The following is a 22,016-nucleotide window of genomic DNA, read 5'->3' as shown; positions in this document are numbered from 1 at the left end:
TTTCAAAAGGTAAAGGCTAATTACAACCCCTTGCAACCCTCACTATTTATGATTCACGTTTGATGAGGTCTCAATAATATGATCGATCACCTTTCTCTTCACATTCAAGCCCGACCCATTAACGTTGAACCTTACTGGACGGTCGTCATGAGATCTCCCAATAATATAAGCCCAATTCATTGGAGTTCATGGGAGTTCACATCAAATATGTCAATAGAAGTCACAGCTTTCTAGTATCCAGGCCTCTCCAATAATATGAGTCAGACACTGACTATGGATAATAGATAGCATTTATCATTCAATCACTGTTGATGAAAGACAAGGAAATATTAAGTATGTTTGATTTAAATTTTGAATCTTATCCAAAATGAGATACTTTAATTTAAAATTTGTCTCATCATTAATTTTAAAATCTCATGTCATATTTGATTGTATGTTTGTTGGATTCATGAACTCTTGTTATTATATTAATAAAAATGTGCATAGTGATTATTCATAATATATTACATGCATTATGAATAATAAAAAATGATAACCGAGAGTTAATTGATGCATATGATGCATATATGGATACACGTCCAAAACATAGCTAAATGCAAGGATGCAAATGAAATATTATATAAGCTCCCAATATTTTACATGTCTTCGATCTTCAAAATTCTCGAGGATTTAGGCTCATCATCTTCAAATCTTAATCTCCCACTTAATTTAATATTTACATTAATTTTTACGGCACATTGAGATACAAATTTAAGGAGTGATAACGTGTCATAAACCAGATTTTAAATAATTGTCAAATAATTAAAAGCATAACATGTAAAAATAATCTAACATACACCTAGGAAATTATTCATGGCTCTCAATCATCTTTTTACCATATAATATCAAATATTCACATATTATAGACAAATCATACATCTTGTATATTTATCAGTAACCACAAGAATTTGAAATAAATTAATAAGTTAAATATATATATTTATTTATCTTCAATTAATTCATTAATAATTAAATTTATCATAAAACACGTTTTATTATAATAATTATAATATAATTCTAATTATTTATTTTTTAAGAAAATTCTATAATTTTATCAAAATTTATTTTCAAAGATTAATTTGATTAAATTTTTATAAAATATCAATTTGACCAAATTTTTTTTTTTTTTTAAATCAGAATATTATCCTGAAGTCCTCAAAATTGACCCAGTGGGACAGGGATGTCCGAGACCATCTCAGGTACTCTGCACGTGCTTCTTTACATTGCCCGAACAGTTCGGGCAGCTTGGTTACCTGTTGCCCGAACAGTTCGGACAACGCCGCGAGTGCAGGGCTGTGTACAAAAAAAAATTTAATTAAAAACTGGGCACGAAGTATACTGCCTGTCCTGGGCAGTGGTTGCCCGATTACCCGCTGCTCGGAATTATTTTGGGTAGCAAAAATATTATTTATTATTTTTGTTTTCTAAAACTTTTTTCAAGGACCGAATTTTCTCGAATTTCAAACGCGGCTAGAAATAAATTTTTCAACACGATTTAAACAACATAAATCATACGGTTGAGAAACATTGGCTCTGATACCACAGTTGAAGTACCGTTTTCTCCCTCCCAATGCGCAACAAAAGTTTAAATTTTTTTGTTTTAACGTTCAAAACGTTCTTTAGTCTTAGTATGATTTAAAACATTCATAAGGTAATTAAAATATTTATATTTATGTTTTAAAAACTGGACATCATACTATTCCGGATTTTAAGTGGAGATAGTTCTTATTGTATTTTCTTACGAATGGATCTTCCTCTTCGATCGTCAAATCAAGTCCACGATCAAAAACTTTGTTTCTCGTGTAGATCATACTAGATATCTAAACGAAATTTGAGTCGAGATTGCAAGAATCCAGAGACGACATCAGGGGGCGATGCGGTGGAAGAGTGGTGACCAAAATCTTGCTCTCTGAAATATGGGATGGCCGAAAGCTTTGTGAGAAGGAGAGAAGAGAGGAAAATTTGTGTTTGTAAAAATTATGTTATTTCATATAACTTTTAATGAAATATATATATATATATATATATATATATATATATATATCCATATAAACCATATATATGTGTGCGTGCATGCGTGCGCGCTCTTTATAATAAATAAATTTTATTTAATTACCAAATTAATTAAGCAATCTATTCTAAAATCTTCTAGAATGTTTAATGAGAATTTTGCATTTAGTAGTCATCACTACTAATATTTTAAAATTATTTGATTAGTATATTTTAAATTTATTAAATAAATAATTTTGAATTAATTGTAACCTCGATCATTCAGACATAGCAGATGTATCAAATGTACAAATCTTATTCATATAATTTAAAATGAAAATTTCGAGGGTAAAAATTTTCGACTGATCTTTTTTTTGCAGCTGCAAGATTTGTGAATTACTTACTAAAACAGACACTTCCACTCTATTAACTTAATTAGCTCTTAATCGAACTTCCACATATTTTATTATATGTAATTAACTTTAAAACTCATTTATAAACAATCTATTGATCACTCGTACAACATCTATTTGATCTTACGTTGTGAAACAGAGATTTTATTTATGTAATTTGCATAAATATAATGATAAAATAAATATCATAATAAAATAAATTTTAATATATTATAAAAATAAAAATTAATTTTTTATTACACTCAATAAGCTACTAGTTAACTGAACAACGGCTCTGACACCATATCGTCGTTTCGATTATATCTGACCCCAAATTCAGCTCAATTTCCCCAAAAATTCACCAATTCGCCGCAATGATTCCACATTTCTCTATCCAGCAATAGCAGTACCGCAACAATGGCCTCTATTTTGACCATACATCGTTATGCGTCGTCATTTCACGTAAGTTAATTCTTGGAACCCTATCTTCCTTCGGTCTTCTGTGTGTTTTTTATATAATATATATTTTTAAAAATTTCTGTTTCGAGTAAAGCTTCGTACTTGGTCCAATGAACTGCAATGTCCGGCGGAATCAGGGCGTGATTTTTTCTGCACGAAATGGAATCGAAGAATCAAGCGCGGGAGTTTTGTACTGGGAGCAGTTAGTTCAGATGGAGACAGGCGCCACCAAAACGATCCCGTTGTTGTCGAGAAGTCCCGGGAAGATGTCGCAGAGAAGCTTGAACAAAACCCAGTGTATAAGTTACAAGAGACAATTAGCTGTCTCTCTCTACTGACGATCGCGGTAATTTCTTGTTCGGTTCGCTTGCTTTATCATGCTTTTTAGGAAATAATTTATTATTTGTTTTCAGATATGCCCTCATTTTGCTTTTCAAGGGTGGATTATGAGAGCTTATTTATTGAATATGCGAGGATTGTTTCTCAACTTAAAGAAATGCCGATTCCGCGCTGCCAATAGTCTTGTTATGTTTATGCCTGGATGGATTAAATTATCTAGTCCCAACTATCAATCCTACGGTAGGATTTATTGAAGGTTTTAATGCCGTTGCAATGTCTAGATTGAATCAAATAATCAACGTTGAAAGACCTGTCGTTTCATGTATTTAGAAGTGCCACAATTAGGAGAGATTTTGGAAAATGTAAACTTTCTTCGAAGAGCAGCAAAATGAAAGGAATAGGGGTATGAACTTCTCAGTAGGAAAGCTAATTAGAAATTAGTTGTCTAGTAATTTGCTTGGTTTTCCCGTGACTGATCAAAGGAGAAAATTTTCAATCAACAGAAGTACCGAAGATAATTAAGCGTTATCATTGCTTTATGAAAGATGGTGAAATCAGGGGCTGTTAGGTCCCAGGGAACAGGGAAGACTATGTTGTCAAATGATGGTCTGAATTTGTCCCATTTTCTTGAAAAATGATTAACATTCTTCTGCTTTCATCCTTGTATTTTTAGTTGAGTCACATTCTTCTGCTTTTCATCCTTGTATTTTCAGTTGAGTGACATTCTTCTGCTTTTCATCCTAGTATTTTTGCTTGAGAGCCTGGGAAAGTTAATTAAGATGTTGTTTTGGTGCGACATTATTCATTAACATTTGAGAGATTACTAAACAGAAATAACAATATAAATTGTAAATGGAAATAACAGAATCTTGTTACAACCACTCTCTCTCTCTCACTAACAACTTGTTAGTGACTCACTCACTGTATATTAACTGAATACCTCACTACCCAACCTCCTCTCTCCTTTTATACTTGCTTCTCACGTGTTCCCTTCCCTCTCCTAACATATACGTTAACAATCTTGGGCCGGATCTTCTCTGACTCTTCAGGTAATGGGCTTGATAATCTTGGACTCACTGGGCCAATAGGTTTGGGCCCATAACATGCCTTGCCTCATCAAAATTCGCCTTGTCCTCAAGGCGAAATCCAGGGAACTGTGTTATGAAGTTTTCCTTGTCTTCCCACGTGGCTTCCTCAACCGTTCTTTCTTTCCACTGTACCAGCAACTGTCGGGCCATCTTCCCTTGTACTCGCTTAGTTCTTTCGGCCAAAATCTTTTCAGGTTCGAAAGTGAGAAACAAATCAGTATCCACTTCACTAGGCAATTTAATTTCATCAGGATCTCGACCCACTGCCTTTTTTAAACACGACACGTGAAAAACTGGATGTATCTTGGATCCTTCGGGCAGCTTCAAACGATAAGCCACTTGCCCTACTTTCTTCAGCACCTGATAAGGCCCATAATACCTTGCTGCCAGTTTCTGGAACACCCTTGTAGAAACAGAATTTTGGCGGTGTGGTCGTAACTTCTGATACACCACATCGCCTTCTTGGAAATGAACCTCCCTACGCTTTTTGTTGGCGTATTTGGTCATTCGTTGTTGAGCCCGCTCCAAGTTATACTTGAGCTGTCTCAAGAGTTCATCCCTGTCCTCTAATGCTTGCGAGACTGCATATACCTTAGTTTCTCCCGGTAAAAACTTAGTTAAGGTAGGAGGTTTTCTTCCATACACCACTTCAAATGGAGTCATTCGAGCAGCAGTTTGATATGAAGTGTTGTACCAATATTCTGCCCAGTGCAACCATTGTGACCAACTTTTGGGTTGTTCGGAGCAGAAACAACGCAGATACGTTTCCACACATTTATTCAAGGCTTCACTTTGTCCATCTGTCTCCGGATGGTAAGCCGTGCTCATCTTGAGTTGAGTTCCTTGTAGTCGAAACAACTCAGACCAGAATATACTCATAAACACCGCATCTCTGTCACTGAGAATTGTCTTTGGAACCCCATGTAACTTGACCACATTGCGTGTGAAGATTTCTACCACAGAACTGGCAGTGTATGGCCGTTTAAGGAGTAGAAAGTGTCCGTACTTAGATATCCTGTCAACCACCACTAATATCACTTCATAACCCTTCGATTTTGGCAGTCCCGTAATGAAATCCATGGCCAAGTCTTCCCAGATAGCTTCTGGAATCACCAAAGGTTGCAGCAACCCTGATGGTGTTGCAGCTTCATACTTTCGCTTCTGGCACATCCTACATTCCGCTACAAATTTGTAGATATCCTTCTTCATCCTTGGCCAAAAAAAATTATTGGCAATCCTTTTATACATTCGAAAAGCTCCTGAGTGTCCCCCAATAGGAGTAGCATGAAATTCAGTCAACAACTTGGAGACCCATGCTGATGCCGGAGGAACCACTAATCTCTGCCTTTGAAGAGCAGACATCCATTAATCAATGAATAATGTTTGCTACTTTCTGGAGCCCTTCTCACTTTTTCAATGATGTGTTCGAACTCAGGGTCATTTTTCACCGCCTCTTGTATCTCTTTTACTCCCACCCATTCTGTTTTTGTTAAAGCATTCAGCCCTCGCATGTCCTCTCTCCTTGATAGTGCATCTGCTGCCCCATTTTCTGCTCCCGCTCGGTGCTTGATCTCAAACTCATAACCCAACAACTTGGCCAACCAATATTGTTGGTCCGGCGTGGTTACACGCTGTTGCAACAGATTCTTCAAGGGCTTATGATCAGTTATCACCACAAATTTACGTCCCAGCAGATAGTGACGCCAATGCTGGACTGCCAAGACTAAGGCCATTAATTCTCTCTCATATGTTGATTTGGACAATGCTCGATCCGCCAATGCCCTACTGTAAAAGGCAATCGGCTGGCCCTCCTGGGCCAACAATGCTCCTATTCCCACTCCTGAAGCATCGCATTCTATCACGAATCCTTTAGAAAAATCAGGCATCCGCAATACGGGGGCAGTAACCATAGCTTGCTTGAGCTTCTCGAAGGCTCCTTGGGCTTTCTCATCCCACCCAAAGTTGTTCTTTTTCAGCTGCTCGGTGAGTGGTCTTGCAATCTTACCGTAGTCCTTAATAAACTTTCGGTAATATCCTGTTAACCCCAGAAACCCCCTCAACCCTTTGGTGTTCTGTGGCTGTGGCCAATGTATCACACTTTCAACCTTATTCCGGTCCACTTCTACCCCCTGGGTTGTGATGACATGCCCCAAATACTCCACCTGTTTTAATCCAAACTGGCATTTTTTTTTATTCAATACCAGTTGGTGTTGCTGTAGTACTTGTAACACCACTTCCACATGTTGCACATGTTCCTCCCAACCCTTACTGTAAATTAAGACATCATCAAAGAAAACTAATACAATTTTCGCAAATAAGGGCGGAATACCTCATTCATAGTAGCTTGGAACTTGGCTGGTGCGTTTTTTAGCCCAAAGGGCATAACTAGAAACTCGTAGTGGCCCTCATGTGTTCTGAATGCCGTTTTGTGTACATCGACAGTTTGGACTCGAATCTGGTGGTATCCAAATTTGAGGTCCAGCTTGGTAAAGTATGTCGCTCCATGTAATTCATCAAACAACTCCTCCACCACTGGAATAGGATACTTGTCAGCAATGGTAATGTCATTTAATGCTCGGTAATCGATGCAAAAACGCCAACTCCCATCCTTTTTCTTCACTAATATAACTGGGCTTGAGTAGGGACTGTTGCTGACTTGTATCACTCTTGAAGTGAGCATTTCCCTCACCATCTTTTCAATTTCATCCTTCTGATGGTGAGCATACCGATATGGTCTTACCGATACCGGCCCACAACCCTCCTTTATATTTATAACATGTCCACAAGGTTCTTGGAATACCTCCTCGTAGTTGGCCAGAATGTTGATTATTGCTCCCTCACCTTCTCCTTTTTCTGCCCCACCCCCTTTTTCTCCACTCCATTTGAGTAACACTGCTCCATAGAATTCGACCTCACTCACCTTGGCTATCCCTTTGAGGGATACCATGGATCTGCTGAGGGATGGGTCCCCTTTTAAAACAACTGCTTGATCAAGCCAGCTAAATCGCATCTCCATTTTTTTCCAGTTCAACACAACATCCCCCAATGTCCGAAGCCAATCAACTCCCAAAATGAGGTCAATACCTCCTAACTCAAACAAATATCCTTCAATCTGGATTCGACATTGCCCCATATCTACCTCCAAATCGAAGCCAATCAACTCCCAAAACTGAGGTCAATACCTCCTAACTCAAACAAATATCCTTCAATCTGGATTCGACATTGCCCCATATCTACCTCCAACTCCCTGCACACCCCCTGACATGACACCCGACATTCGTCCCCAAGACACACCCCAAAAAACACGTTCCTGTCAACTACTAGCCCCAATTCGCTTATTAATTTTTTTGAGATGAAATTGTGACTCGCGCCACTGTCCACCATTGCTACTACCTCCCTTCCAGCCACCCTCGCCCTCATCTTCAATGTTTGTGGGAGGTTTATGCCATTGACAGAGTACAACGGTAACTCAAGGGTGTTGTATTCCACATGAGCTTCCCCCGTCTCTTCTACTTCGTTTTTTTCCTCTAACTCGACTTACTCCCACTCGCCATCTTCTCCTTCTTCCTCTGCTAGAATCGTCACTCTCAGGCTCTTGTTGGCACATCGGTGCATCGGGTGGTAGGGTTCTCCGCATTTGAAACACAATCCCTTCTCACGTCTGTTTAAGAATTCTTGATGAGATACCACTCTGCCATCACGACTTTTTTGATCTGGTATCCTCATCGTCCCTCCAGCCCCTCCTCCCGGTTGACCTCGAGGCCCAGCACCATGAGATTGTGGTGTAAGCGAGTTTCGTGCCCTCTGCTCTCCTGGGCTCAGTGTTCGCATATTATTATTGGGCTGTGGGTAGTTTTTATTCCGGTCCCTATCATGCACTGGAGCCTGATTGGCCCAGCCCACATTAGTTACCGGTTTCTGCGCATACCCCAAACCCAATCCGAATTTACTTCTTCCTCGATCCACCGCTGTCCCATACAATTCCCTCTCCAGCCCTCTTGCCAACATCATCGCACGATCCACCGTTCGGGGTGCGTGCACAATCATCCTCAACCGTATCTCTTCCCTCAGCACACTCATGAAATAGCCGAGGCCTTGATCCTCCTGAACCTCTCCCAGCTGCGCAATCAACATCTCAAAACGCTCGATGTAAGCGTCCACCGACTGCTGCTCTTGATTCAGTGATGCCATTAGTTCAAAAGGGTTGGCATCAATTTCACTGAAGCGTTTGATCAGTTCTTCCGCAAACCTATCCCAACCCATGTTTGGAATCCTTACTTTCATCCATCGGAACCAATGTACCGTGGTACCATGCATACAAATGTAAGCTAACTTGAGCCTGCAATCTCGTGGGGTTTCGTGGACTTCGAAATACTGCTCGATTTTCCCCAGCCATCCCAAAGGATCTTCCCCTTCAAATACAGGTAATTCAATTTTTTTCAATGCCATTCTCACTTCCTTTGCGCCTTCTTCCTGTTCTCTCACCTGACGTGCAACGCTCTCGTCCTTCCCGTGCATCTCGCTTCCTACCCCTGGTTGTTCTCCCCCTTCATTGCTCATTACCGTTGCTCCTCCTTGTGCCTTGATCATTTGTTCCATCATTTCTCTCAGACTTAATAATCCCTCCACAGCTTTATCGATCTTATCCAACCTACCTTGCACTTGTGACATGTTGTCTTGCACTCCCATCAATGCCTTCTCCATGCTTTCTATCTTGGCTTCTGATCGTGTGCTGGCCATTGTATTCCGTCGCTCCCTCGGATCCGGCAGGTCGGAGTGTCGGACCAATGTTACAGCCTCCAGTAAGACTTCCGATTACTAAATAGAAATAATAATATAAATTGTAAATGGAAATAACAGAATCTTGTTACAACCACTCTCTCTCTCACACTAACAACTTGTTAGTGACTCACTCACTGTATATTAACTGAATACCTCACCTACCCAACCTCCCCTCTCCTTTTGTACTTGCTTCTCACGTGTTCCCTTCCCTCTCCTAACATATACGTTAACTATCTTGGGCCGGATCTTCTCTGACTCTTCAGGTAATGGGCTTGATAATCTTGGACTCACTGGGCTCAATAGGTTTGGGCCCATAACACAGTTTTTCCATGAAATGCTTGTTTGCATGTTGAATTGCTCACTAGTTGGCATTACCACAGGAGATAAGTTTGATTGTTAAAAAGTAGTTGAATCAAGTCAAGTGATTCACTTGAAAATAGTGCTTCTCCTGTATTGGGCCACTGGCTCTTTGAGATTAGCTTGGGCTGAAACATGTTTCTGAGATGTGCAGCTGCTTTATATTGACTCTCTGTTTTTGTCATTTTTCAGACTGGGAAATTCCCTGGTATGAATATCACAATTGGAATATCTATTGTTGCCACCATGTTGATTATCGTGGTGAGAGGTTATACAGCAAGGAAGTCCAGAAACAGTCGTTCTGGCTCTTTAGCTGATCTTGTGCGCCGTGGACAGCTCAAATCTGATAGAAGAGGCATGTATGATTCTCACTTTAACGTAACCATCGAGTCTTAAACATGCTCAAGCCTTTTTAGTTATCTATACTATTATATTAAGTGTGAGGGCCTTAGAATAACTACCTTTGAGGACACCAAAATATTTAATTCCATAATTACCCTTCTTATTCTACTAGAAATTTTTTCAAGTCACTCCATATTTTAAATAAAAAAAATCAAAACAAAACTTCCCTTTTAAATCGAACAACTTTTCTAAATCGAAAATAATTTTGTGTTAATTATTTAGTATTATTTGATCAAATTATCAAATTAAAAATAATAATAGCATATGCAATGGATGTGCATATTTTACTAGTAATAATTTAAGTATGAATTTATCTGATCACAGTCCAAATATATTTTGATGGTATCTAGCATAAGAGCGATATTTTTTTCTAATTTATATATATTTGTTTACTAATTTTTTTAATGGTATTATTTTACTGTCGTTCCATGGTGATGCATTTTTTTGAATTGTAGAAACCTTTCAGATTGATTGTCAGCTGACGTTAAGGTGTTTCATTATTCCTTGTTCATTTCATAATTTGATTCTTCTTGTCATCTTTCTCCGCAGTTCTACGCCTCTCAAGTATGATGATCCATTTAATAATCCTATGATTAAGGTCAGCAAAAACAATTCAATAGTTGAGATGTGCGGAAAAGTGTATCGTTTAGCTCCTGTGACACTTACAGGTGAGCAACAAACAATCCATCAGAAACGAAGATCCCGGGCATACCAGTGGAAGAGACCAACAGTATTTCTCAGGGAAGGAGAGTCAGTTCCTCCTGATGTCGACCCCGATACCGTCAGATGGATTCCCACAAATCATCCCTTTGCAACTACTTCAAGTGATATTGACGAAGATTTGGCTCAAAATAATGTGTACCAGAAGAGTGGTGTCCCCTACCGTATCCAGGCTGAACACGAGGCATTGCAGAGAAAGCTTGAAGTGCTGCAAAATGTAAGCTCTCACTTCTGTAATCTGATAAAAAACCCCTGAACCATTTCATGTAAAAAGCAAATGATATATAATTTCTTTTTTTTTTGAGGATGAGCCAATAATTTTGTTTGAGCTGCAGGAGCAAAAACTCAGCAAACTGGTGATAGATCCTGCTGCAGCCAGAGGCTTTGAGAGGCCATTGAAGTCAGAAAATCAGATAGTGCACAATACTGCAAATTCTAAACTGGACTCTAATCAGTCTGCATCTGATCGGGTTCAGAGTTCCGGGAACAAACCACCATCCGAAGACATGTAACCCTGTTTCAGTCAGTCACTATTTCTAGCTACAAGATACGAATGTGGAGAGGAAATTTGCTAGTTAATTCCATTGCATGGAGCCTTTTTGGCTAATTCTGAAGCGACTTCGTGGAGTTCCGAAGTTTAAATGACGAACTTGGGTTTTGTAAATACAATTTCCTAGTTTTTTCGGTTCATGGACGTGCACGCGAATCTGGGACTTGCTGGCCTTTGTTTGAACGCATCAGCTGCTGGTTTTTTCAAACTCGATATGTTTGTGGTTTATCGCACAATATTTACGTAGTAATTTGAATCCTTTCACAATAAAATGCTATCTTTGTTGCATCCAATTTTGGTATAGTAATTTTAGTTGGGGACTCTTTTCATCTATCCCATCAAACATTTAAGGGTCCCGATCATGGTCAGACGGGGGCGACCATGAAAGTGAATCTTCAAATGAAAATAACTAATTTTTATTTCATAAGTTTTTTAAAGCAAATTTAACTCACTTGTAGTTCTACAAATGGATTGAACTAATGAAAGCTCTAGACATTGTATATAGCCAAGATATTTATAAAAGAAAAAAGAGAGACAAGCGTGTCTAATAAACAGAAATTCCTTAGGAAACAACATTGCAACAAAGCTAACTGTAGCACAAGAGAAGATCAACTTAAATGGACGTCAAGATTCCCTCATTGCTCTAGTTTCGCAGCATGTTTGGCTCCAACCGCAAAAAACTCTGTGATCACTTCCAACGGCATACCCTTAGTTTCTGGAACCTTCAAGAATATGAAAATAAACGAGATCACGCAAACAACAGCATAAATGCCAAAAACGCCAGCTAAACCAATCGAGCTAAGCATTTCAGGGAGTGAGTAGGTAACGATGACATCACATATCCAGAAAACCAGGGCGCAAATAGCAATGCATATGCCGCGAACCATTGCGGGGAAGATTTCCGAGCAGAGAATGTTATGGATCGGTCCGTACCCCATAACAAAGGTGCAAAAGTAGAGAACAACACAAATTGTTGAGATCACAGCATGAGCCACAGTTCCAAGATCAATCACGTTTCCGATAACCAGGACAACCAGTGATATTACCAAAACCGGAATGGTTCTCAGCAAAAGGTACCTAAACCAACATAGTGAGTAGTTAGACATCAAATTTCAAGGAGAAAGATGCACAAAGTGATGTCAATACAAGCATCAAGAATTCAACCGGCTCAACTTGCACATTGAGCGGTTTTTACATGGTTGTCATAAAGTCCACACTCCACCCCACCACCCAATATATTACACATACATAAACACTTTTTACCATTGAAACACAAAATTATCAGTCTACACTCTGTTTCGAATGTTGTTCATGTGTTTAGTTGAGTGCCAGGTGTAACCGGAACATTATCGGAAGTAGGAAGCTGGAAGTGAGACAATTACAAATAAAGAAAATTATTTGGAAATAATATGCACATAAACATAGTTCAAGATCCACGAATCAATGGGTTGGATCACATTTTCAAGAGTTTGGAACCAATTCTGGCTAAATCTAGTCACAAATCGTACAAGTATCATGAGAAAATTTACGAGACTGGGGCTACTAGTTAAATCATAACTGTGATGTTGAACTCCTAGGCAATTTTTCATACAAATTCCAAGATTAACAACGATAGACTCATAAATATAACCCTTTTCTTAATAAAAATCATATACGATGTCGAAAAAAATGTGAGAAACATTGCAAGAGAAGCGGCAAAAGGGACAAAATTTACCTTCTACCAGCTATGTCCATGAACCTCATAGCAATAGCAATACTAGGGAGCATCAAAAAATTGGTGAAGGCACTAATAAGGAAAGATGCAGAGTCTGAGCCAAGATTAGAAAATCGAATAGGAAATCAAATACAAAGCAATGAAAGGGTATCGAATTCAGTTTGATTAGTAGAACTCCAACGCCTGCCTGCTGAAGAATTTGAGGAGTGTAGTACAAAACTCCATTGATACCAGAAAACTGCAAAAAACATAAGAAAAATGAAATTTGAGTCAATTTTTTTAAATATAGTAATTGTAGAAATAATATTGTGAGTCAGCATTGATGAAAGGCATGTGCACATAAGCAAGCTGCACACTCGCACTCCACAAGAAGCAACCATAAAAATGTTGACAACTGCCACTTAGAGATGAATGCTTTCCAAGATGGCAAACTTTCAGAAATGGTAAAACATAAGCCTCAACTAACAAGTCAATGACACCAACCCACTGCCTCTAGCACCTGGTGTGATTCGAACAAAAACCTATGTGCTTCAAAATCAACAACTCTATTATTGGGATGCTTGATTGGTTACATAATCCATTTATCCCATGAGCGAACAGCCTCTCCCATAAATGGAAGAGGTGACAAGTCCAAAAACATTTTTCTGATGAGAGTCGAGAGAGGTCACACTAGTACAAGAAAATAGAAAGATGCATACCCAACCAATCCTCAACGGAATTAAGGGTACACCCATGGGAGAGTAAGACAAACAATTGTATATATCATATGGAAATAATATCATTTCATGTGTAATTTTTCAAAACTATGATTCTCGATGCCCAAAAAAAAGTCAACCATCTCCCTAAACCATATTCCTAGTGGATGAAGGAATGTTAAGAGATCTCAAAGAAACACATAATGCATACATTGATGGAAATTGAAGTTATGTTGCTCGGCACTCCAAGGAATAGTCCATCTAATAGGAAATAAAAACAGATTAAGGACATGATGGTGCATGCCATCTATGAACATCTTTCTTCACATAATTACACCAAAAGATTTAAGCAATGCCTGCTGCAGTATTTGGATCCCAATCCCAACCATCAATGCTCGTTTAACACCTGGTTCAAGAAGAGCAGCTAAGCATGGTGCTTTTGAAGCAGCTTCTGATGGATGCACCATTGCAGGACCAATTGGACTCTGATCCATAAGTTACTTCGAATAAAGTGCTGACTGGCTGACCAGAGCAGCAGCTTGGATAAACTCACCATCTACAGGAGCATCGCCTCCAAGGATTGAAACAAGAGAGCCACTGTCTTGAGCCATGGGTACCCTCTTGGTGTAGATAAATCCTTTTAAGCCCTCCTTCTTTTGCTCCATCTTCACCTTCTCTTTCAGACCATTTCCATGCTAACTGCCAACCACCACCAATGCCCATACCACTAACTGCTTCTCCTGCATTTAGAGTACTATGATGCCTCCTCATGCTTAAAATGCTGCCATGGGACTGAGGATTGACCATGTCCTTCTCCATGCTCGTATTTTGACGTGAAATCAATGGACTCTGCAAATTGTACATCTGAATCTCCATCACCGACCTCGGATGTGTAACCCTCACCTTCTCTTTGCAATCTCTCTTCATCCCACTCTTCATTTTTAATATGAGGTTCAGCAGTGCTGAACATGCTGCCAAAATTTGGGAATAACATGCTTCGCATACTTTCTGTCTCAGGGAGTTTCTCATGAATACTGCCGAAGAGCGTTACGAGAGGATCCATTAGCGGGATGCTTTGATTTACCATGCTTCCTTGGTGGGAGACAAGGCTAAGACGACTCTGAAGTCTGACCTGTGACTGGACGGGCAACCCATGAGAGGCCTTCCTCGGGGCCATACAATTTGATACGGTCTTTATCAACTGATGGGTCTTGATTCTCATCAAGCTCATTTGCTGGACCAATGATATACTCTTCTATGGAAGTTTCACCACCAACTACCAAACCTTCAACTAGTAAAGCCATCTCACCTGTATATGAAAGTAAGATCAGCTCAAGCTGTGTCATGAACTTGAAATTTCACAAACTTCGTCAAAATAATCTAGATTACAAATGTTTCGGAAAGTATGGGTGACTACTAAGTATAAACAATGCTTCAAAAACGAGCATGTGTCTGCACATAAATAGCTCAAAAAGAAAGACCAAGATGCATATCAAGTGTTTCCATTCAAAGAGAGCGGAACAATTGTTCAACCATGACCAATTTGAATCTCATCAATGATATCTAAGAAGATTCTATTCGTTAACATCTCAAATTTATTACAAGTTTTTTATGCTAATATTTTGTGGTAAAAAAGAAGGTAAGTAAGTTGGTGATTAGTGATACAGATGCAGTAGGAAATGAAAAGATACTAATATCGACACGAAAAGATCATCCAATTATAAGAATCTGAGCCAGTAGAAGTCCCAAAAACATGGACTTAAAAAATTTGTGACCAAAGCTGGCCTACATTAATAAATTAAGAAAGAAGGCATTTGCAAGTGTGGTCCTTACTGGCACTTTTGGATCAAGCTTTCAACAATCCCTCAAACATCAGAGACAAGATGCAAAATTAACTATTGCACAAGACACATAAACTCAATGATATTATCACTAGTTTCGCATAATAAATATAAGAGTTTGATTTGTACATGCCTTATGGATATAACAATCACTGTTTTTTTAAAAATTCTGCGTCGCTGACAAATACATGCTCTGCTATATTTTAGTTTATGCTGAGCCAAATTCGAGTGTAGAAAATATGTAGATCCAATTGACATTCAAGGAAGCTTCAATCATAAATATTCTGGGTAACATATTTGATTTTCAATCAATAAATATTCTGGGCAAAATATTTGAATTTATTAGGATTGGCATAAAGTTTAAAAAGTTGTCACTAACTAATAATGGTCCTATCAATTGAACAAGTCTTATATGGAAACCAAAAAGTGAAATATTTTTGCATGGACACATCAATCTGTCTTTAAACCATCAGTCACACCTCATTATCAAATGGAATGCAAGGGATAAAATCATATTGGTAACAGAACATTAAATACTTTGGAATCATTCCAGATTTCACATTCTAAATGGTGTTCCGACCTTATTTTTCATGTATCAAAATAATTTTCCATGTTTTTTGGGAATGAATCAGAGGTGATTTTAATGGATACATGTATCCACCTAATTAAAAGAAGACTATATATATCTGATCTTGACTTGTTGAGCTGGGAAGGGAAACAAAGTACACTTGTCTATTAATTATTTTTGAAGGCAAAAACAAAAGAATATCATTAAAACATCGTTAGACACAATATTAAATGTATTCTTTAATCACTTGGATCCTTTCCACACCCTAAATGACAGCCAAATAACTTTTCAGCCTCCATCACAGCGCAGCAATCATAATGACAATGGAAAATTAAGTATGAACAGTGATAAACTTCTATATAATATTTCATCACAACTATACTTCCTTTTTTCAGAAATTTAATAATCTCAATCAAATAATATCCTCTAGAAATTTGCTGATAAAGACGTGACAAATATTTTTTTATCATTATAGCTGCTGGGCAAGACTTGGGACTGCAATAATGTGAAATGCACCAAAACTAAATGAAAAGGCAATAACACCCTACTGCTCCATTCCCCCATCCCCACCAGGAACAAAAGCAATAGAGAAAGTAAGGTAGTTTGATCTCTGTCATTAATTTGTAGTGTATCACATGTGATGATGTCCCAGCTACCAGAAAAGACAATAAAAATAAAAACCAATAGTAAATCAAAGTCCTTGCCAGATATGCAGGTACCTTTTAATATATGAACAACGTCCATATGCCATTATGGCACTAGTTCAGATAAATGAGAACTAAGAATGACCATGATCTTTCTGAACAAGACAAAAGAGAAACTCAGACTTTGGAGTTTGATTTCATTGGCGGAACTAGTGAGTTTTGACAAGGCACCAACCTCTTAAAGCCACCAGATCATGTTAGCATTCCATGGTAGATCTTAAACCTCATCATTACATCATAGGCATCCAATCCACTGATCACAACAAACATAGTGACCTAGCACAAACCATCATGATTTTGACATGAAATTCAAAAACTACTAACTATACTTCAGTAAACACAAGAGAAATGTAAAGTAATTTCTTGGCACCGCTCTTTCACCTGGATTTTCTCTTCCACTTCATTCAAGTTTATTACTTGTCATAAATAAATAAATCTCACTACAAGACACTTCCTGCAATTTCTCCTTAGGTTCATCATAAATGAAAAAGCATTCAAATAAACAGATCATGATGAAAAATAAATTCTAGGCTTTTCAGAAACCACTGCCCGCATATAATTTTCAACCTTTAGATTCGTTAGGACTATCTGCAAACCACCAACAAAATGTTGTTTGGCGGCTCACCCTCATGGAGGTAGTAAAGATCACTGCTTCATCTGGATGCCATAAGGAACTTTTGAGTTCAACACAGTTTGGGATATTTATGCTAAACTAGCTTAGGTAAGCATTTATAACTATATCACACTCGTGCAATCTGTTAATCACAAGACACGGTTTATCTTAAATTAATGACATGCAGGCGATTAGTGCTAAAATTGAACAATTTGGTAACCATTAGCTTGGCAACAAACGAATGTAACACATGGAACTAGAGACAGAAATGTATCAGATACGTCCTCTCTGCCACGCAGTTTCTGCAGAACACTTTTAGCCTCAAGCATTTTTCCTTTACTTACTAGCCATCGAGGAGATTCGGGTAAAAACAATACGGTCAACACAAAGTATAAAAGAGAGGGAGTAGAAAGAACTCCAAGCATCAGTCGCCAGCTAGGTGATGACGTCAAGGACATACCAAAAATCATACAATAAGCCAGAAACATCCCACCAGAGCCTGTGAACTGAGGAAGAGTATTTAACAAGCCTCGTATCTCAGATGGAGCCGTCTCAGATATATAGAGGGGAACTAGAGTAACAGCAAGTCCAATACCAAACCCATCTAACAGCCTTGCCAGAAGAAGAACATATACGTTTGGTGACCATAGCATTATCAGGCCGATGAGAAAATAGAACAAGGATGACAAAATAAGCATCGGACGTCGACCAATCCAGTCAGATATCGTTCCAGAGCAAGTTGTTATGACCGTGGCCCCAATGAGTGACATTGCCACAATAAGACCTTCTACTGCAGCTTCCCAATTGAAGCTCTTTCTTAATATAAACAACAGACCCTGAAAATATCAGAAACCGAAAACATTCTGGCATGGCACCAGAAATCCACATCAAGTTTAAGTCTGGATCTCCCTACTTAAATCTAGAAATACTAGATATAAAACATAATATCTATATGTTAGATCTCGGTTTTCTCCATTTTATTTTGACAATCAAAATATATTTGTTTTGGGCACTCGTATGGCTTTAAGATCTAACATTCATAGGACGTTAGAATTTTATACTTTTGGTGAATTAAATCACTTGGCTCCAACTAATCCAGTATAGGCGGATCTAGCTCTTGATGAATCCCTACGAACGATATTCATAATCCTTTCTTTATTCTTCTAATCAGGTCCACGACTAGAAGATTTGATCCTCATCCAAATTGCACTAGAAAATTTGGAAGAAGTTTCAACGTTGGAGATCAAAGTATAAGAGACGGCTCAAACTTTTCTCCAAAAAGAAGTGGACGAAATTTGGAGAGGAGGAGGAGAAGGAATTTCGAAATTCCAATGTGTTATGGAGGCTAGGGTTAAATCTCCTACTTAAATAAAACCTCCATGACCTAATTACCATAATATAATAATTGAGCCTATTTAATTAACAATAATGGACTTGATTAATTAATTGGACTAGTCCAACTAGTTTAATTAATTAATCAAAGTCCATTAAAACTTTAATTATTTAGTATGTTGGACTTTGTACTCTTACAAGCCCATTAAACACACTTCTCACTATATTTAATTTAATATTTAATAAACTCAACTTTTGAGTTTAATAAATTAAATCAATTATAAATTCAACATTTGAATTTAATATTTAAATTATAAACTCAACTCTTGAATTTATAACCTCCAAAATTTAATATTTAATACACCCAATTTTTGAGTTTAATAAATTAAATTCTCAAATTTTATAAATTCAACTCCTTGAATTTATTCTCTCCAAATTTTATAAATTAATAAATTCAACTTCTTGAATTTACTATCTTATAAATTCAACTCCTTAAATTTATTTTCTCAAAATTTAATTATCATAAATTCAACTCCTTGAATTTACTATATCATAATATAAATTAAACTCCTTGAATTTATTCTCTCAACGGGAACAAATGATCCAGTGCTTGTGTGGCCCTCAATGGTTCAGGGATACAGCTAGGCTTGGGTTCACAACTCTTTGTGATTCAGGACATAATCTTTTATTCGGGCTTACCCTAATTTGCCCCATTCTATGCATCAACAATTGATCATGAGAATGTCAGAAATCATATTTTTGATTAAACCTATCGAATCATGGTAAGAGCGTCTAGTAGCATCGCCCCATGATTCCCTAGGTATCACTGATAGTGCATGCAAGAACCAGTCGATTATGATTAACGTACAGTACGATCCCTTCATCTCATATATCCCGATCGAATCTGCAACCATTGGTTCATCGAGGGTTGCATAATAATTCGATAACTATGTGATACATATAAATAGTGGCGTCGCATGTACTATTGGAGAAATCCTTCTCTAACGTACATCTCATACTCTGGCCAGAGATTCCACGCACTATTATTTCATCAGATCACATAGGATATCCACACTCATAGGTGAGCGGTGAATTTCCGACTACAATGCACTGTCTCCTAGATGTGTCGCAACTGTACCCAATCTCACCACCTGATGACTCTCCTGGAGCCGGTAAACGAGTCAAAGAACAGCCCTAGCATATAGAGCCTCAGTGTTGTCCGCGGTCGTAAGGACTAATGGTGTACAATCATAACCACGGACTTATCTTCTCGATGAATGATAACCACTTGGAAAGTCCGAGGGAGGGTTGTTCGGTATAATCATCATATGACTACCCATCTGCATGTTTGGACATCTCTATATCCTTACTAAGAAACGCAGTATACAACATCACACATGCTAGTCTCGAGTTCAAGCGACATTTATCCATGTTTTAGGTGGCTGAATCGATTAGGAAATAATTTAGATCATACAGTGTTTACAAATGAGTTTCAACATCGAATTACGATTCATTTGTATTAAAGTATAATCAAGGTCTTTAACTATGTTTGATAACATGGATATACAGATAAATAAATAACAAACCATGAAATAATAAATTATATTAAAATAAAAATTGTTTATTACACTTGAGTCAATAAATTCACTAGCCAACCGTTGGCTTGCAGGACATCTACTCTAACATTATAAACATTCAGAAGATGCTGTAGAGAAGATACATTAATCAATAGAATTCTGGCACAAAATTCCATAAAGGTGTCTGAGAAAATATCTTGAAGACGGCCCAAGTGGTATCACGAGATAGATACCTTCATACCAACCAACACAAAAACTAAACATTCAATGGATTATCTTGGAGTTTCAAAACCAAGCATACACCTCAATACATTGAGGAGAAGAGAACGCACAGTTACCTGCAATGATGGCATTATCCCAACCCTTCAAAAAGTTGCCAATTGTAGCGGTAAGGGCTACCAGTGCTGCCCCCTTCATCTTTTTTCACCGATGAATTATAATTCAATTTCTTCAACACACTGCTCACGACAAGAAACTAAAACTCATGAAATCCTAATACACAACAAGCTATTCAAAGAGGAAAAAAAAGGTATCAAACGACTAGAAAAAATCAACACACCAAAAGAAAGTTCAAAAGGGAGAACATTCAGATTTCTATAAGTGGAAAGAATTTTCATACCTTTTGAGAAGCAGAATGTAAGGGCGAAAAACGAGTGGTGAATGAATATACCCAGTATATATATTCACTTAGAAACAGAGAGAAGCGAAGCGTAAAAGAAACAATTCCCTGAATCCAACATTTGACAACTTTGCCACCGAATCACTGCAAATCTGACTTGAATCTCCCGAATAAAATTTGAACTGCCAAAGGACAAATTAATGCCTCAAAAACCGAAGCCTCAACAAACTTTACCAACAAATAAAAACACAAAAAACCACACACCGTTGAGTTCAAGAAACTCTTTCCTACAGAATACAGATTAATCTTCATTAACTATCGAACATGGTCACAGAGATTTAAAACAATAGCGGAAATTCTGAAGTGCCCACAAGCTTAATACCGACAAAGGATCGTGAACTGTAACAAAGATTGAATCTTTAGAGCCTAAGAGTAACATCGAGAGGTGAATTCTGTGAATGGAAATAAAGGGATAATAGGAAAAAGAAATCTTGAGAATTAAAAACGGCGTTTCCATTCCCGAGTAGTGAGTACGTAGGAAGCAGACGAGAGCAAAAACTATACGTGGACCTTTTCAAGTTAATTCCATACCGATACGGATACCGAAATTTCGGTATGGAAAAAGTTCATACCGGTACCTGTACCGACACAGAAAATTTTGTCGGTATACCGAAAACATGTATACCGAAAATGTTTTCGGTATACCGACATTTTTTCGGTATACCGAACTTAAATTTAAAAAAAAATAATAATAAAAAATTATTTTCGGTATATACCGAAATACCGAAAAAAAAAATATTTCATACCGATACCGATACCGAACATTTCGGTATGGTATGATACCGTACCGAAATGTTCGATATACCGATTTTTTCGGTAAGTTCGGTATTTTTTCGGTATTTTTTCCCACCCCTAGTAGAATGACACACGATCACCATTTTAATATATAAAATAAAATAAGTGGCAAAAATTTGTACGAGATGGTCTCACGTCGTATTTTATGACACAGAACTCTTATTTGAGTCATCCATAAAAAAATATTACTTTTCGAGTAGGTATCTTATGAGACGGTCTCACGAATTTTATCTGTGAAACGAGTCAATCCTATCGATATTCACAATAAAAAGTAATATTTTTTGCATAAAAAGTAATACTTTTTCATGAATGATCCAAATAAGAGATCTTTCTCACAAAATACGACCTGTAAGATCGTCTCACACAAGTTTTTGTCTTACT

General features: G+C 37.7%; 2 protein-coding genes and 1 pseudogene across 3 annotated transcripts; 1 reads left to right on the top strand and 2 right to left on the bottom strand.

The window, feature by feature from the left end:
* Positions 1–2,696: 2,696 nt before the first annotated feature.
* On the top strand, positions 2,697–11,410 carry LOC142547356 (protein MULTIPLE CHLOROPLAST DIVISION SITE 1-like). Its single transcript, XM_075655611.1, has 5 exons — positions 2,697–2,882; positions 2,974–3,225; positions 9,638–9,804; positions 10,397–10,784; positions 10,903–11,410. The coding sequence occupies exons 1-5, from the start codon at positions 2,838–2,840 to the stop codon at positions 11,077–11,079; spliced, it is 1,029 nt and encodes a 342-aa protein (XP_075511726.1). The 5' UTR covers positions 2,697–2,837; the 3' UTR covers positions 11,080–11,410.
* On the bottom strand, positions 7,091–9,413 carry LOC142547355 (uncharacterized). 2 transcript variants are annotated; one of them, XM_075655610.1, is made up of 2 exons: positions 7,489–9,413; positions 7,091–7,390 (listed from the first exon to the last, which is right to left on the bottom strand). In XM_075655610.1, the coding sequence occupies exon 1, from the start codon at positions 9,044–9,046 to the stop codon at positions 7,844–7,846; it is 1,203 nt and encodes a 400-aa protein (XP_075511725.1). In that variant the 5' UTR covers positions 9,047–9,413; the 3' UTR covers positions 7,091–7,390; positions 7,489–7,843. The 2 variants fall into 2 exon arrangements, with proteins under 2 accessions (XP_075511725.1, XP_075511724.1); XM_075655609.1 differs by having other exon boundaries at positions 7,091–7,445; positions 7,544–9,413.
* A 107-nt stretch (positions 11,411–11,517) lies between the features above and the next one.
* On the bottom strand, positions 11,518–21,357 carry LOC142547353 (monosaccharide-sensing protein 2-like; annotated as a pseudogene).
* Positions 21,358–22,016: the final 659 nt, after the last annotated feature.

This window comes from Primulina tabacum, chromosome 5, assembly GCF_025594145.1.
Source record: "Primulina tabacum isolate GXHZ01 chromosome 5, ASM2559414v2, whole genome shotgun sequence".
Taxonomy (NCBI): Eukaryota; Viridiplantae; Streptophyta; class Magnoliopsida; order Lamiales; family Gesneriaceae; genus Primulina; species Primulina tabacum.
Note: the sequence above shows the minus strand (reverse complement) of the source record. Positions and strands in the feature narration are given on the sequence as shown.

Coding starts and splice junctions, on each gene's coding strand:
- LOC142547356 (XM_075655611.1), top strand. CDS start 2,838: ATGGCCTCTATTTTGACCATACATCGTTATGCGTCGTCATTTCAC. Junction 9,805..10,396: donor AAATCTGATAGAAGAGGCAT/GTATGATTCTCA, acceptor CTTTCTCCGCAG/TTCTACGCCTCTCAAGTATG. Junction 10,785..10,902: donor AGCTTGAAGTGCTGCAAAAT/GTAAGCTCTCAC, acceptor TTTGAGCTGCAG/GAGCAAAAACTCAGCAAACT.
- LOC142547355 (XM_075655610.1), bottom strand. CDS start 9,046: ATGGCCAGCACACGATCAGAAGCCAAGATAGAAAGCATGGAGAAGGCA.